This window comes from Passer domesticus, chromosome 8 (genome assembly GCF_036417665.1).
Source record: "Passer domesticus isolate bPasDom1 chromosome 8, bPasDom1.hap1, whole genome shotgun sequence".
NCBI lineage: Eukaryota > Metazoa > Chordata > Aves > Passeriformes > Passeridae > Passer > Passer domesticus.
This window is the reverse complement of record NC_087481.1, coordinates 53956620-53973316: the sequence shown is the minus strand read 5'-3', so window position 1 is coordinate 53973316 and position 16697 is coordinate 53956620. Positions and strand designations below refer to the sequence as shown.

The window sequence follows — 16697 nt, the reverse complement described above, 5'->3', positions numbered from 1 at the left end:
GTTCTGGGGGAGGAATCCCAAACATCACCGCTCAGTTTCTCTAAAATGTGAGCTGTGTCACTGAGCTTTTAGAAGGGATGAAGACCTGGATGTGTAGGGGATCCTATCCATCCTGTGTTGGGCAGTTATTACCAGGTGGCTCTTTGGAGACAGATGGGGAATACCCTGAGGGCGTGCATTCACTTTAGAGTGGATTGAAAGGTAAAGCCCACTAAGACAACTGCTGCTAATTGGTGCCACCCTGCTCAGCCTGGGAGGACTGAGTGTGCACTGACATCTGCAGTGCTTGGAGCAGGGGCCAGGTAGATTTATAGCAGAGGGTGTGAAAGCTTTCACTCTGCAGCCACGCTGTCCTGGGTCAAGCATAAATCATTTCAGCGTCCAGAGCTGTCAAACGAGAGCAGAAGAGGCTTCCAACTGGATTACACAAGGATAACTATTCAGGGAACAGTTCTTTTGGAAGGGGAGAGGGTAAAACTCTGCTTGAGAAGATCCCAACCTGTCTGCTTCCACCCCCCAGGTCCGTAACCAGCACTGGAGCCTCATCATGGAGAGCGTGGTGCCGTCGGACAAGGGGAACTACACATGCATAGTGGAGAACCAGTACGGGTCCATCAACCACACCTACCACCTCGACGTGGTTGGTAAGTGAAGCTCTCATGGGCAGGACACTGTTTTTCACTAATGGCTTTCTCTATTAAAGCATTTGGAACTGAGCTGCTACATTCCGCGTTTATTTTGGAGATGATTTCACAGTACTTGAAAGATAAGATTTCACTGCACAGCCAATTGCTTCATAACTTTATATATTCATCTGTCTCACTCGTGCCTATAGGATTAATCTACCCCTGCCTTGGCAAAAAGTGTAATATCCATGTGCAATATCCACCCACAAGTTTGCCATGACGACCAAATAATACATGCTGATGCAACCTTAATCATTAGTATTACAATTTAATTATTACTTGTATGATTGTACTAACACAGACTTTAATAACTGCAGTTATGAAAACTGTCAAGCAATCCTTTAGAGTCCTGTTATTATAGCTGAAATGATTTTTTTTTAATGGAAAGCTAGATATTGACTTTGCAGCTAGAGCAGATCTGGAGCTTCAGGAAAGGCAGTTTGCATTCACAACAGTCTAAGAGAGTTCTGACTGGAGCCTGTTGGGTGGGCTCTGAGCAGTCCCCAAAACACAGATGATAAAAATTCGGAAGAAGTGTTTTACCTGAGGACAAATTCTAAACAGCTGTGTGAATTTTTATGTAGTAGCAAAGCTGTGATTACTCAGGACTATTAAACACAGGCTTAATAATATTACCTTATTAATACCTAAATCCTGTTGACTTTAATAAGGCTTACAGATATTTATTTAAGTGGTTAGCTAAATTAGAGCTTGAAATCTCAGGAATAATTCCTGTTCACCTCTATTCTTTCTGATTAGCCTGGATGGGTGTGAGCAATTTTATTGACTCTGAATACCTACTGGTCCAAAATAACCAGTGTGGCTTTTCTTATATGACCTTTAGGGATCAGAGCCATGGTTTCTGCAGTGTGTCTTGAATGGGCTTTGCTCTCTCCAGCTTTGTGAGGTGATCTGAGCATTACAACATCTGTGAATAGAACTTTTGATCAATTGCTATTGAAAGCAAAAATTAATTTGATTATTGTATGCTATTTTTGGCTGGTGACAGACAGCCCAACTCCATAGTTTCTTTGTGGAATATCTTACTGTAAGGACTTATAGGACTTTAAAGGTGACAAAATGGTAATTTCCCTAGTTCTTGATTGGTTTTACATGAGTAAAAATATATCCCTTGTGCATTGTTTTGGATGGTCTTTATAAGTAGTGTCTTGTTTCATCTGAGGCCACCTAAATCTGCAGAAACACCCAAATCCAAGAAAAAACAAAGTGCCAGCTTCTGGGGTGGCACGAAAGGAAAACATTCCCTGTAAAAATGCCAAGAAGAGCTAGCCTTTGTGGAGCAGGGAAAGATCACTTTGGGATGAGAATGCCATCAGACCAAAGCCCCACCACCAGCCCTCATCCTTCAGAGCCTATGAACCACCCAGCTCACCTGTACTGGAGTTTGGGCAGTCAGCACTGAAAGCAGTGAGGATTTTCATGGCCTTGGCAATATTTTGTCTCAGAGTGAGCTCTGGGTATGGTTGAGGTGAGCTGGCAAAGCCATTTTTGTTTGAACACTTGTTTAAACAGAATTTATGGAGGGTGCAGCCACAACGGCTGCCAGGGATGGGTGTCAGTTGTTGTAGTGAGCTGTGTTCTGCATGGTGTGGTCCTCTGCTGGCCACCTCACCCAGGGCTTAGGCTGCCTGCAAGGGCTTGCCAGGCTCTAAAAACCTTTCCTTGATGAAATGAAACTGGTTAAAAATTCCCCTTCTCTACCCCCTCTTCGTTTTCCTGTCCTAGCCTGGTGTGTTTCATGTTGACCATAAATTTCTTAACCCATTTTTTTTTTCCTAGCAAATGTGTTCATGGATGATGCAGTCACTTGAGCAAATATTTGTTAGAAGCCCTCTCACCTCCTCTCCTGCTTTGAGCTTTTTGAATGTCTTGCATTGAGGAATATTTTGCAGAAGTTTATTTTTCCTGGCAGTAAATTATAGTGACCTGCATGAATGAATGGAATGGTAGTAAGGATTATGTCATTTATTTAAATGTCTAGTCCTTTCCTATAGAGAGGCAGGAAAGTAAATAATGAGGTTTTCAAAAGTGATGAGAGGTTTGGGGTGCTGGATACCCAGCTGATGGCACTCAGAGGACCCTGCTTGTGTCCTGTAAGAAATGAAAATAGAAGTCCAAAAATTATTTTTGCAAGTCACTCCTGCATTTTGGAGTCCTGCATACTTAGTAATTTCACCGCTATTTTTTAAAAATTTCATTTGATGGGTTCAAAGATATAATTGTGAGTCTGTTTGAAAACCTGTGCATGGGAATGTGCACCTTGGGTTGAGTTGAGTGTGAATCTCTCGAGATTGGGATTTTAACCTAAAGGGGGGTTGATGTTGGAATTCTCAGCCATTCCTGTGTGGCTGGAGGCTTGCAGTAATTGTGGAGTATAAAATTGCTGAAGCAGTAAATTAAGATTGGCCAGAAGGGGAAACTCTGACAGTTTTTCTAGTTGAGACAGTCCTACAGAGTTAACTTTATGCCCTTTTTTCTGTTTTCATATGAATTTTCAGTTCCCTTTTTCTGTTTTCTTATGAATTTTCAGTTCCCACAGGATTGTGGAGAGTTATGAATGTTTGTTTAGAGGCAATTGCCTACGTAGACTGCATCTTACAAACTTCAGGTCGTAATTTTAGGTAGAGTTCTGTGTAGAAAACTGTCAGTTGAAAGCCTCTGAAATTACTTTTCCTATATGGTTTAACTGGTTCCAGAGCTGATTAAGTGTAAGTAATAGCAAATGGTATTAAACATGGTAACATATTACACTAACATGAGCATCTGACTATATGGTGTAATGTAGAGAACCCTCTGATTATGTCACAGAGTTGGGAGGTATCCCAGCAAAAATCGTGCCAAATAGTGACACAATGCTAGTTAGGAATATGCCAATAACTTTCCAAACCTTGAACTCTTTTGACAATTAAAAGCCTGGAGCCAGCAGGGCTGAGAAGTTTTCAGTCAGAATGTAGGTGTGAAGTATTCTCATTTTTACCTTGTAATTACTTGCAAGAACTCTTAAGAGTCAGCTCAGATGGTCTTGTTCAAATTTACAGACCTGGCAAAACCCTTGCACTGATTTTTTTTTTTCTTACAGTGGGAGTAGAAAATACAGAAGGGAAAAAAAAAGCAGCAAATTCATTGGCAGCCTCTCTGTTGCACAGGATTCTTGTGCACAGTGACTGTGTTAGCAGGGAATGGCCCATTCAAGTTGGCCAGGATGTTCTGTGCTGGACAAAGTTATTCTTTGAATGTTTGGGATACCCCAATCAATGGCCTTTTCCTTCCTTCTCCATTTCCAAGTGGGGATTGAAGCAGGGCTTTGCTCAGGGACTCAGATGTGTTTGCAGTAGTAGCAAATGGTGGTGACACAAAACTCCACCAGGATGCTGTGAAAGGGAGACGAGTCTATTCTAGCTTTTTATTAGAGTAGTACACAGAGGCTTCAATTAATATTGGATACTTATTGTCCAGGGCAACATGCCAGCACACAGGAATTGCTTACAACAGGAATACAGCAAGGCCAGGAGAGGGAAATGTCACTGTCCATTTTAGAGATGAAAACCCGAGCTGTGGAGTGATGAAATTTCTTGCCCTGGGTCACACAGGAAGCTGGTGACAGAGCCAAGAAGCAAAGCTGGTCTTTGAATCCTAATCCAGTACCTTAATTAAAAGAACGTTCTTTCCCTTGTATAGCTTAGCCCATTAGCTGTTTTTTACATGCAGCTGAAGTGCCTTTTCTCCTCCTTTGTATTTAACAGTAGGTAGAAACTTGGGTTTTTATGGCGAGCTTACTAATAGACTAACTCCATTCTCAGTACACATATATAAAGTCGTGCAGTCTTGAGGGAGAAGGAATGAAAACGATGTGGTTTTCACTCATGAGTTGTATTGTAGTGAATCCTGGTTGTAGGAAGCAACGTGGGAATGCAGCCACTGAGACTTGTATATAATTAGATCACTCTTGGATGGCAATTATTGCTGGAGTACAATTTCAGCAGCAGCACTTCTGTTTGAGAATGGAGGAGCTAATTGAATTTGGGTTTTAATGGCAAAAGAAAAAAAAGGTTACTCTTTGAGCAGTCCTGCTCCAGGTAGCCATTTCTGCCCTATTTAATGTTGTCATCCAGGGAGACAAAAGATGGTTTGGTTTCAGGTGAAATTTTGCCACACTATCTCATTTACTGGGATTTATAAGCAGCTGCTATAGCACAACACCTCTACAAAGAGTATGTTATTACCCTGCTGTTTGCTATAAAAATGAATATATTTCTGCAAATATATTTTTTCAAAAGAAGCCCTTTTTCAACCAGGCTAGCAGTACTTTAAACAGTTCCTAATTTGCCTAATAGCCATGCCTTTGGCTCTCTTTGCTGAGGAGGGAGCTCCGGGGGTGGCAGAGCACCACGCAGCTGTCCCTTAACAGTAATTCATATTTTCATATAAAACCAGTGTGAGAGTAACTTCTCACCCAGAAAGCACTTTAAATGACTCTCAGTTTAAAGCTTGTGCCTCAGAAATCTCATGTATGAGTGATTTTACTGATGGCTGTGCAGAAAAACACTTTTATTCTGAACTCTTGGTGGTTTTATAGGATATATTTTAGGATATTATAAGATACCCTATTTGCTATAGGATAAATTTTGTTCTTGTTTTTTTATGGCACACTGTTAAAAATCTTACTAAAATGGAATCGACATTTTGCTATTGGTACTTCACTGTTTATGTTTCCCTTCGTTTAGACAGAAGGAAAAACTTCTGGTTTTGCTTCTAGTTGAGTTTTATTTTTGGGCTTTCATGTGCTCTCCCAGTCTCTAGCTGCGAACATGGCATGAACGCATTTTTTTTTTTTTTTAAAGCCATGTTTCCATTTTGTCATTCCCAAATTCATAAAAACATATGGATTGTTATTTGCCTTTTGCTGAGGCTTGTTGAAATAAAGTTCAGAATTAATTTGACTCAAGTACAGTTCTCCCCTTAATTTCCAAAGATTGTTTTTAGGACTCGGGTTACATACGAAAAAAGGAACTGACACCAACTCAATAACATGCCTTGGGTGTTGCATCATTAATGTCTGGCAGGAGTTAAGGGCAGGTATTACAACCAAGCCTAAACTTGCATTTCTGGCAGATGTTCCTGTAGTTGTTGACTGGCTCTTTACAAGGACAAGCTTTGGCTTGATGTCTTCACCCCGGCGCTCGCGGCGCGGGGCAAGACGAGGCAGGGACAGAAGGCGCGAAGGAATCCAGGCTGGTGCCTGCCCTCAGGTATCTGCTTAGCCTGAGAGGGAAGATACTTTTATTTAATGTGCTGATAAGCCCAGAGTGTGGACTTTACACCTGGCACCAGGCTTTTGGCAAGGTGTGTGCATGGCAGGAGGAATTACGCAAATTGTTTAGCGCTGGGGGCTGTGTGGTTTGCTCCTGAAAACAAAGCCCACACTGTGATGGTTCAGCTCAGGCAAAATGAAAGCTTATGGGCTCCCCCCTCCACTTCCTTAATAAGGTAAAAATATTCCAACCCTGTAGTTTTATAGCATTAAAGCTTCTGATTTCATTGGAGTAGTCTGGCTAAATTACATTTTATGGACAAATACTGGTGTCATTACTTCATCTGCTGGGTGAACAGTGAATTTGTCATGTTTGGAATGCTTCCTGCAGAGTCTGCTGGGGAGGACTGGTCTCCCTGTCCCACTTTCTATCTTATTACAGCCCCAAGGCAGTTATTTCTCTTTCTTTTGATGAGTGATGAACAGGATATTGTTTCAGCTCTGTTATTATAATTTTTAATCATGCCTTCTAATTTGTGTTGTATCCTACTTGTGGAAGTGCAAGTAGGAATTTGCAGGAGTTGTCTGAAGATGCAAACACAGGACCGTTGCCTTGTTAATGTGTAATTGGCATGTGTCAAAAGTCATATCTGTGCCTAATAAGAGGAACTTTCTGACCTGATCCAGGCTTTTCTCATAGCTTTATTAGTGAAAAAAATGGAAGTGTAATTGACAGTAAATTGGTAAAGCTATGTCTTAAAAATATAGAAAAAACCCCAAGCTAAAAAAATGATTATAAATATAGAAAAGTTGTAAATGAGCTGTGATACAGGTTGGATGATGACATATGGAAGACAAACACATGATTTACAATCTAGGAGAAAAACAAAATTAAGGGTTACCAATGTGAGAAAGGTGAGAGGGCAAGGAATCTGTCAGTAGAAAAGCACAGAAAAATCAGTGAAATGTAAAATTCTGTGTCTAATAAAGAAAAAGGCCTCACTTAGAACCTGAGTGTTGGCCTCCTCTCCTCTCTCTGCTGTGCAGACCACTGTGTGACCTGACATCCAGAGGTGGCTGTGATTTACAGCTTTTGAGGCTTTCAAGCCATTATGTCATCTTTAGATTGCTACCGTTCCTGTGGTGCAGCTTCCACAGCTGGTGTTCCATTTAAACATAAATGGCACATAAAAAAAAAAATCAGAGTTTGGTAAACATATTTGAATATTGAACTGGTCTGTAAATTTAAAATGCTGAGTTTATTTTTTTCAGATTGCTCTTTGAAAGGTAGCATGAATATGTTGAAATTGTTGACTTTTCATGAAAGTAAAACTGATACTCTCAGAACATTAGCAAAGGGAAGAACCCAACATGACAGGGTATTAGTTGGAATAAAGTAATTTAACATTTTTACAAGAGGCTCATAAAAGTCTAAAATTACATGTACTTTTAGGGGGTTTTTAATCACCACCACAAATAAGGTGATTAAAGCATCAGTTGTTTTGTGTATTCTGCACCTATAAGTGAATCTCCATGCATTCCTTAGTGTTTATACCTGCAGCACCGTTTCTGCTATTCAGTTGGATTATGTGCATTACCAAGCAACATCATTTCATTGCAGCAGTTGCTTTCCTTTGATAATTGTGCACCCAGGGTATTTATGAGCATACCCATGTCTATATTTAAGTGAATATCCCAGCAAATGGGTTTTACTTCCCCAACTGCTCTTCAGTGCATTTTCTCAGAGAGCAGCTCTGCTGCTCAGCCAGAGGCTGTTGGTGGTGCTTCTGTCCCTTCTTCCCAGGAAGCTGTCCATTTTTGCTGAAAGGCAGGAAAATAGGGGTGCAGGAATGGTGTGGATTATCCCCATGGTGTGGATTATCCCCAACAGGCAACCAAGCCCCACACAACTCTTACTTCTCACCATGGGATGGGGGAGAGATTCAGAAGGGCAGAACTGAGGACTCATGGATGGGGAAGAGAATCAGAAGGGCAGAACTGAGGACTCATGGCTTGAGATAAGAACAGTTTAATAATTTAAATATAATGGTAATAATGAAAAAGAAAATAAGGAAAAGAGAAATAAAACTCAAGAAAGTCAAGTGATGCAAATGAAAAACTGTTGCTCACCACTGACTGACCAGTGCTCAGCCAGTCCCTGAGTGGCTCCTGGCCAGCTTTCCCCACAATTTATACACTGAGTATTTGGTCTGGAATATCTCTTTGGTCATCTGTGGTCAGCTCTCCTGGCTGTGTCCCCCCACCAGCTCCTTGTGCCCCCCAGTTATCCCCCTTGGCAGGGCAGCACGAGGAGCTTGACTGAGAGTGAGAGCTGCTCAGCAACCACCAAACCATCAGTGTGTTCTCAATATTATCTTCATCTTTAATCCAGACAGGGCACTGTACCAGTGCTAGGAAGAAAATTACCTACCCCAGGCAGAACCAGGACAAGAGCTGTGGAAAGTTAATAAATCAGCTTTGTAGTTCTGGAGTACCAAGTTTGTATCCAAGCGTGGCCAGCCTATGAACCCTGTGGCATCTTGTGAAATTTACTTGGATTTACCCAAATTACTGGAAATAAAATGACAAATATGTATAATCAGGGTCTTCCCATGAGCAGTTTTCAGCATCTGGCCCAGCTTTCAGAACAGTGCACTGTGTGTTGCAGAAGGGAATGTGGTGCTGATGGAGGGACGTCTCCAAACTTCACCAGCAGGGAAGGGAAGCCCAAAGGGCTCAGTGAGGGCTGACACAGACATGACATCAGGCTGAGTCAGGACTGTCCAGCTCTGAAATTCTGGGTGCTGGAGCTTCTTTTCTGCCCTGAGACCTGCACAGTTGGTATGGTCAGTCAGCTGCCGGTTGGCTGTGTCTGGCAGGGAGCTGGGGAAGGGTGAATTCCACAGTGCTTCCAATAATTTCACACCTGCATTGCTCAATAGAGCAAGTGTGCTGTGTAAGGAAAGGGGGGAGAAGTGCAGAAATGTAAGGAGTGCCTTTAAAGCTTTACATAATCTTTTCCATTTTACTTTAAAGGCAGAGCTGTTTTCAGGCAAGGAAATTTGGCAGATGAGAAATCTGTGGTTGGGTCACAATACCAGCAGAAATAATAACTCCCCCCGTGTGCTTTATGGCATCACTGGGTGCACTGGTGAGCTAAAGCCACTGCAGCTGGGAGAGGACATCATCCCTGTGGGAGGGATGCAGTTTGCCAGGCATGCAGTAAACCTTTGGCAGAGCCTACTGGAGAGCCCATTCCAGTGATGCTGGACCCAGCATTGTCTCTGGTTATTATACAGCAGCTGAGTGCTGGGAGCTGTGCACAGTACAAAGGATGATATCTCTGGGTGTAAAAATTAATGCAGTCTCTGGGAACAGCCAGAACAATAAAATTTTACCACTTGTCTGTGAGAAGTCACAAGCTGTTTTTCATATTCTCTTGTAGCCTTTTTCTTTTAGGGTACCCTGAAAAGAATATCAATGAAAATTGTAGCCTCTCATTGTTCTGTTTGCCATAATTTTTTCACACTAAAATAAGGCCTCTCCACCCTTTGTTCAGACATGTATGAAGCATTTGCTTATGCATGCGCTGTGTGAGGGACACTGCAAGGGAGCTCCAAGATTAGTGTTGTAGAACTCTTGCTGCTACAACTTCTTCTGCTCCTTGGGGCTGATGGAGCCCACGCTGTCAGCCTGACAATAGGGCTTTGCTTTTAAGGACAAACTGGTCTTAAAACCCTGTTGATAATTTCATGTTTTAAAACAAGAGCATTCATGTTTCCTGTCGTAGCCTCAGGCTTGCTGGATGTCCCTGTCTCTTTTAAGCCTCAGATATATGTGTGATCTGAAAGGATAGCTTTTAACTAGTTCTGATTCTGATTTTTTTTTGGTACTGTTTTAATTGACATTAGTGGGCTTTGTGTCAAGCCAAATAGGTCAGTCTTGCTTGCTGTCTCTTCCCCACCTTGCTGCCCTGTGAGGAAGAGGCGTAAAGGTGTGCAGAGATGGATTTTTTAGCTAAAATGCAGATAGGACACAGAGCTGCAGCTCTTCTGTAGAGCTATCCAAGGAGACAGATGGGATAACATCAGTGGGAGCTTCACCTGCTTGGGAAACAGTGCCATTACTTAAAATTAATAGGTGAAGGTGGTGAAGCCAAGGACAAAGAGTTTGAGCACACCTGCCTAACTTCTGTAAAGATTTTTAAAAGGCATTCCCTTTTACTTGGCTGGCCTTCATGAGTAGAAGGGCTTGAGTGTCTCAAGGAGGATGGATGGAGTGGCAGAGGCTTTGCTATGGGTTCTGCTTTGAAATATGTGACAGAACTTTAATATTTAGCATTAGAATTTTTTAATAATGTTCAAATGTTTAACTTCTTGTGGCTTTTTGTGTTACTGAAAGTAAATTCAGTGACAGCAGGGATATGTGGAGTCTGGTTCCCTGCTGTCTCTCTTCGTGCTGACTGCTGGTACTGCCCAAAAACCAGAGCAGAGCTGGGGGCTGAGGCCCAGAGTGAGACACAAAGCAGCAAGAAGTGCCCCAAATTTGTGTAAAGGGCTTCTAAATTAAAGGACAAGGGGATCTTAGGTAATGGTGATGGAGGTTGGCCCCAGGTCCCTGTGCCAGGTTCACTGTACCTCCAGCTGCAGCGATGCCCCTTTGAGCTTTGGCCACCAAAATGATTTCTTCAAGTAGTGTTGGGCCAGTAGGAAGTGCTGCACGTGGAGACTCCTGGACACTCCTGCTGTACTGGAACATGGAGTAGGATGAGCCATTTGTTGGCTTATACCTGTTGGTTAAAAGATGCCAAAATTTGTAATGTGTGATATCATCAGTACTGTAGTGCTGGTCTGATCCATAAGCTGTTCTGCAAGTCTGCCTGAGAGGCTCCTGTTCTTTATCAAGTGTTCTTGCCAGGGATGGTCTTTATCTCTCACTGTTTTATGACAGTGATGTTAATCCTTCCAGCCTTCAAGCATCTTGTGATTTTGCAGAGTTTAGGAAGAGAGCATCATCCCTAACTTGCTGTGGGCTCTGCCTTGGCGTGTGTAAATTACCCAGGCAGTGATGATTGGAGGGTTTTATCTGTGTGTCTGTTTAAATGGAACATGACAGTTGAGCAGCACTTCTGGCTGTAAACAACACACAGTGCCTCATCTTGTGCAGAGAGAAACCCAAAGTGACGTGCAGCTGGTGGAGCCTGCTCAGCTCCTGGCCCATGGATGTCTGGTGCGTGACATTAATTAGCAGAGGTGTTCTGCCTGCACCTGCTTGGTTCTTTCTGATCTCAAAAGAGCAGCCATCACTCAGCCTGTCTCTTCCACACCACGGAGCAAACAGTGGAGTTAGGAGTGTTCTGCTTCCAGGATTTCAGAGAGCACAGGTTCCCCTAAGCAATGGATTTGTGCTGGGGAGAGGCGGCAGAGGTTTGGCTTGGCCCATGTGCAGTGAGCTGCCTTGAAGGAGGAAATTGCTGTGGGGGCTGGCAGCTCTTTGGTTGGACCCCTCCTACACCTCTCCAGCTCAGGGTGTGGAGTGCAAATGTGGTTCCAAACGGGGTCCAGTGTATGAACTCGGATAATGCTGATTTATGGAGAAACCCAAGTTGCAACTCCTCATTCTGGAGTTGCTCCTGGAACTCACCTCAGAAAGGCTCTCTGATTCAGAGAACAATGATTAATCCAGCCTCTGAGTGCTTGTGAATGGATTTGCAGTTAGTGTAGGTGGGATCTTTCATGAAGGTTGGCAATCCTTGTGTTTCTCCTTTGCTGAATGGAAACTGGTTCTTTTGCATTCAGGATAGAAACCTGAAAGTCACCATTCACTGAACAGCAAGGGTTTAATAAACCTATAATCTTTCTTTTAGCCCAAATAGATGCTGATCAGGCACTGATATCCTGTGGCTGGCCCCTTGGCTTTAGTAAATGCTCCAATCCTGTAGCAGGTACCCACATCACCAAAACCAGTGTCAGAGCCAGCAGTAACAGCACCTACGTGTACAGTCTCACCAGGGATGTCAAAAAAGGAGCACAGATACAGAGTGGCTTGCACAGATGGAGGGAGTTGTTCCCTCAGACTGAGGCTGAAATGGTCACTAGGGCCACTTCTGAGAGCAAATCATGTTTTAGCTTTGAGGTGTTATGGGGTGCACTGTGTGAAGCTGGTTTCATCTTCCTGCCTTCAGTGGTTAAGTCACATGAAAAGTTACCATGGAAATGCCCTTCCTGATGGAGCAGTTTTGGTAATCCCATGGGTAATGTTGGATGAGGGCACCAGGAGAGGGCTCTGGGTGTCCCAGAGATGGGTGGCACTTCAGTGGAAATGGTGGGAAAGTGCTGCTTGTTGGTGAAGGTGAAGCACAGGGCAGGGGTAGGAATGTTTCAGTCCAAGCCTGCAATGAAAAGGCTGTGGTTAATTTTTTTAAGGCTTGCAACTCAATCTTGGAAGTTTACAGTGTGAAGCCAAAGCCAGTGCAAGAGGCTGTGATTACAGTCTGGCCTAAAATGCTGGAGGATGCTTTTGAGACCCATAATTTACAGCATAATTAGCATCTTCCAAAGCAACAGATGTTGCAGCATCTGAGGGAAGGTGGCTGGGAGTGAATAGTTTTTTCTCCAAACAGGGTCCAGGCTGCTGCTGAGTGTTTCCCAGGCTTGGAGTCAGGCAAAATAAGCAACTAGAGCTGAGGGTGCTGTGCTGACCAGGGCAAGGGAAGAAGAGGGTATGGCGGGTCTGTGTTTTCAGTGACTGCTGGAACTACTTAATTTCTCATTTAGTGCTGACTGAATGCACAGAACCTCTACCAGGGGCTATTGATCCAGAACTGGTGCTCAGAGGCATCATTTGAGGGATCCCTCTGTAGCTGCTCAGTGGCAGCCACCAAGATGAGTCCTTAGAAGTCAGTAACATTTCAAAACTGTGATTGAAGGCTCTGATAAATGTGTCTAGCTAAAAAATTAGGTAATTTTTTTTCTCCCTCACTTCCCCCCTTAATTGAGGATCTCTCCATTGTCCCCAGAACTCATGCTTGGTCTTGCATTTGCTATTAAGCTTTTATTTTTCTAGCCCACACTCGAATCCCACATTTGCAAGGAGAGGAAACAAGCACATTCAAAAGCAGAAAATAAGAGTAGTTTTCATTTTCTTTTTCTCAATGAATCGGATGCCTTATGCAAAGCCCATTGAATTCCCTGTGAGTTTTCCCCCTGACTTCAATGGGCTTTGGTTCTGGCTTTTAGCTCCCCTGAAAGGTCCTGAACTATCTGTGCTGGGGTGACAAGGAGGCTTGGAGAGACAATTCCCAGAGCTCTTCTCAGCCCCTGGCACAGCCAGGTTGCTAAGGAGACTTGGCCTGGCCGAGGTCCTGGAGCTCCCCCCTTCCGGGGCTATTGTCTGCTGTCCCTGCCAAGGCTCTCTGGTGGCAGCAGTGCCACTCTCTCAGCCACAATCCCTCTCCACTGGCCTCTGGCAGCAGCAATTCCTGTCCTGCATCTCCCCTGCTTGGCCAGCAGCCTCCCTTCCCATGGCTGCTCCATCTCCATCCTGCTCCAGGGCTGCAGGGTTGGGCTGGTGTCTGCTGCTCTCCCTTGGCTCTGAGGGCTGGGGTTTGGCCCCTGTCACCCACCTCCACACCCCAGCATCTTCACCTCCTACAGTTGTATCACTTTCTTCTTTCTCTCCCTCCTCTCTCCTTTTCCCTGGCCAGCCAAAAATAAAAGAAAAAAAAACAAAGGAAATAAAGGGAAGTGATGAGTCCCCTTTTGTAGGAATCCTCTGTTCAGGGGCTTAAATTCCATAAGGAGACAGTTCTCAAGATTCCTTGTGAAGTGTGTAGGCTCCAATAGTCATTTCCAGTAGCAGGACAGGGTCCCACCATCTCTAGGGGTCCTGCAGTGCTTGGCACTTCCTGGGGAGCTCCTTCCATTTTTTTTGTTGTTTTTGGGGTTTTTTTGGTTTTTTTTTTTGAACCTGCAGTTTTCCAGCTTTCCTGGATTCTTTGTAGCTTTATCTCTTGGAGGGAGGTGTTTTGAAGTTTTAACATTAACAGGCTAAATGACAGCTTCCTCTAAGCCTTTTGGGCAAGGTCTCTGTCAGTCATCCCTTCAGATAGCAACTCTGTTTGTCTACAGATAAGTGAGCAGAAATGCTCAAGCCCTGGGCACTTTTATGGTGGTGTAAAATTTAGGTGCTTGTGGCCTTGAATCTGATATATCTCATGTGAGCAGTCATTTTGACTCTGTTTTGTAGATAACTAATTCCTCAGATGGGGATGATAGTTTTGTATCTAAACTGTAGCTGGTATCTTGTCTCTTATGGTGGGATCCAGCACAAAGCATGTTGGGGGTGTTTTTCTGTATTATAGCATATGTTTTTGACTTGATTTTATAACAAATTGTGTCATCAGTGAGATTGTAAAACTGAAATGTCAGTGTTCAGGCAGCATATATTTATTTCTCAAGGTGTTTCTTCAATATTAATGAACAAGAGGAATAGTGAAATTGGGCTCCAGAGCTATGAGATTTGTTGCCAGCTTGTTTTGTATGAAAATATTGTTTAAATAACTAGAGATGTATATGATCATGATGTTTTAGTGATGATCCTGATTATAATTATTAAGTAATGATAATATCACTTTCAGCAGCCTTAAAGATTTTTCTAAAGGGAACTTTGATTCCTTTGCTGGTGTTCAGTAAAAAGGAACACACTGTTTCCATCTAATATTAGTGCAGCTAGCTGTTTGAGTGATGATATCTGCTTATAAATGTACAGCTTGTATTTTAAATGCTGAATAGTGATGTGAGATTTATGAACATGGCTTTGACAGTACCTGTGCTTAACAGAGCCCTTAGATGTGTGTGGGTTTGCAGAGAAGTAGGATAACTTCAGGATGTTTTTGGATAACGTCCTGAAATGAGTCTTTCCAGGAAAAGGTGCTGTACAAAATTAAGCTTGGTCTTTGGCAATTAGTGGAAGTTTCTTTGTGGCTATTTTCCCCAATTCTGAGTGTATTTTGTAGGCTCTTTGGACCCCAGGTTTGCAATGAAGCTTGCTGGATTTGCATGGTGATGGTTTTGTTTGCCTGTGTGGGGACAGGACAATTCCCCTGTGCTGAAGTGGAGGAGCTGGTGAACACTGATCCATGTGTGGGAGGACAACAAAAGTTTATTTTAACACATTTGCCTTTAGAGAAGAAATTTCACAAGCACTCATCCATATGCCCACACTTTAATTTTTTTAAATGAAATCGGGGGCCAAGAGTGTTGGAACTCTGCTTTTACTCCTTTGCTTTGCCTCCTCTTTTTTGGTAGAGGAAATGCTTGACAGTCATCAATAAAAGATTAAATCATTGATGGCTATCAGGATAAACTAAACACATCTCGTGTGTGGATGCTGGCATAGTAGGAACTTTTCCAAGATGTTTCAGGCCTCATTCTCTGGTTTGTTAAAGGGCAGAGAATAAGGTCACAAAGGAAATCAAACCCTGATGTGGAGAAATGAAACATGAGGCCTACTGACTTCTAAAAAACATTTTAAATAACATTCTCTAAGGTTTCATTTTATACCGAAGGCAGCTGTAATAAGTTTTGGAAGATGGTGTAAGGTTTCTATTAAAGGGAGATTTTTGCTTGCTGGTTTTGTACCCAAATGAAGGAATGAGAGAGATGGAATTAGAGCTTATTTAGTATAAGGTGAGAAACTAAAAGTTCTCTCCAGAACCGTAAAATAATAATTTATATGTTCTACTGCAATTTACAAATTAAAAAATATGAAACTGTTCCTAGATCTTCGAAAATGACACACATAGCCATGGAATAATTTAGTAACTGCAATGCAAATGCACTTTTGCCACAAGTAAAATAAGACTGCTGCTTTGTAGTGTGCTGCCAGCACAGCCTCAGTGAATAAATTCCCAGTAGATGTTTGCTGCATGCCAAATATATTGGACTGTATAAAAGATCCCATTGTTCAATGGCATCATTATTTGCTATTATACTCACAATGTTTGCTTGTGAAACAATTTATTGGAGACAAGTATGTTTAAGAAGGAACGCTTGGTTTGAAATTCAGCTGATTTGGCTTGTAATGTCAGAGCTTTTACAGTATATAGCCTCTAAAAATAAATATTTAGGTCTGCTATTTTTTACTTATCTTTGAAAGAATTCCTGGAGCAGGGGAGAACGGGGAGCTGAGGCTGGGGATGGCCAGTGAGCATTTCACTTCTGATTCATAGCATTGTTTAGGTTGCAAAAGCCCTCTGTAATCATTGAGTCCAACCATCAACCCAGCACTGCCAAGGCCACCACTAAACCATGTCCCCAGGTGTCACATCTGCACACATGACTTTTAGATGCCCTCCTTGGGCAGCCTGTTCCAAAGCTGGGCAACCCTTTTGGTCAGGGAATTTTCCCTGATATCCAATCCAAACCTCCCCTGGCATAACCTGAGGCCATTTCCTCTCATCCTGTCACTTGTCACCTGTGAGAAGAGCCTGACTCCCACCTGCCTAAAACCTCCTGTCAGGGACTGAGGAGGTCCCTCCTGAACCTCCTTTTCTCCAGGCTAAAGAACCTCAATTCCCTCAGCTGATCCCCATGAGAGGTTGACTGAAAATGTGTGTGAGAAATTCTTATGCCTGGGCATAGATTAGAAATTGAGTTGGCTCGCATTAAACACACTTCAGTTTTCCAGAGAGCTCTGTGTTTCTGTGTTTGCCTGTGTCTTGGTGAGAATAAGAATGA

General features: G+C 42.9%; 1 protein-coding gene across 10 annotated transcripts in view; it reads left to right on the top strand.

The window, feature by feature from the left end:
* The window catches only part of FGFR2 (fibroblast growth factor receptor 2), an 80481-nt gene that overhangs the window by 32884 nt on the left and 30900 nt on the right, over positions 1-16697 (top strand). For all 10 annotated transcript variants that reach the window (XM_064431491.1, XM_064431492.1, XM_064431488.1 and 7 more), the window contains one exon: positions 521-644. In XM_064431491.1, the coding sequence (XP_064287561.1) occupies positions 521-644 (124 nt within the window). The remainder of the gene's footprint in view (positions 1-520; positions 645-16697) is intronic.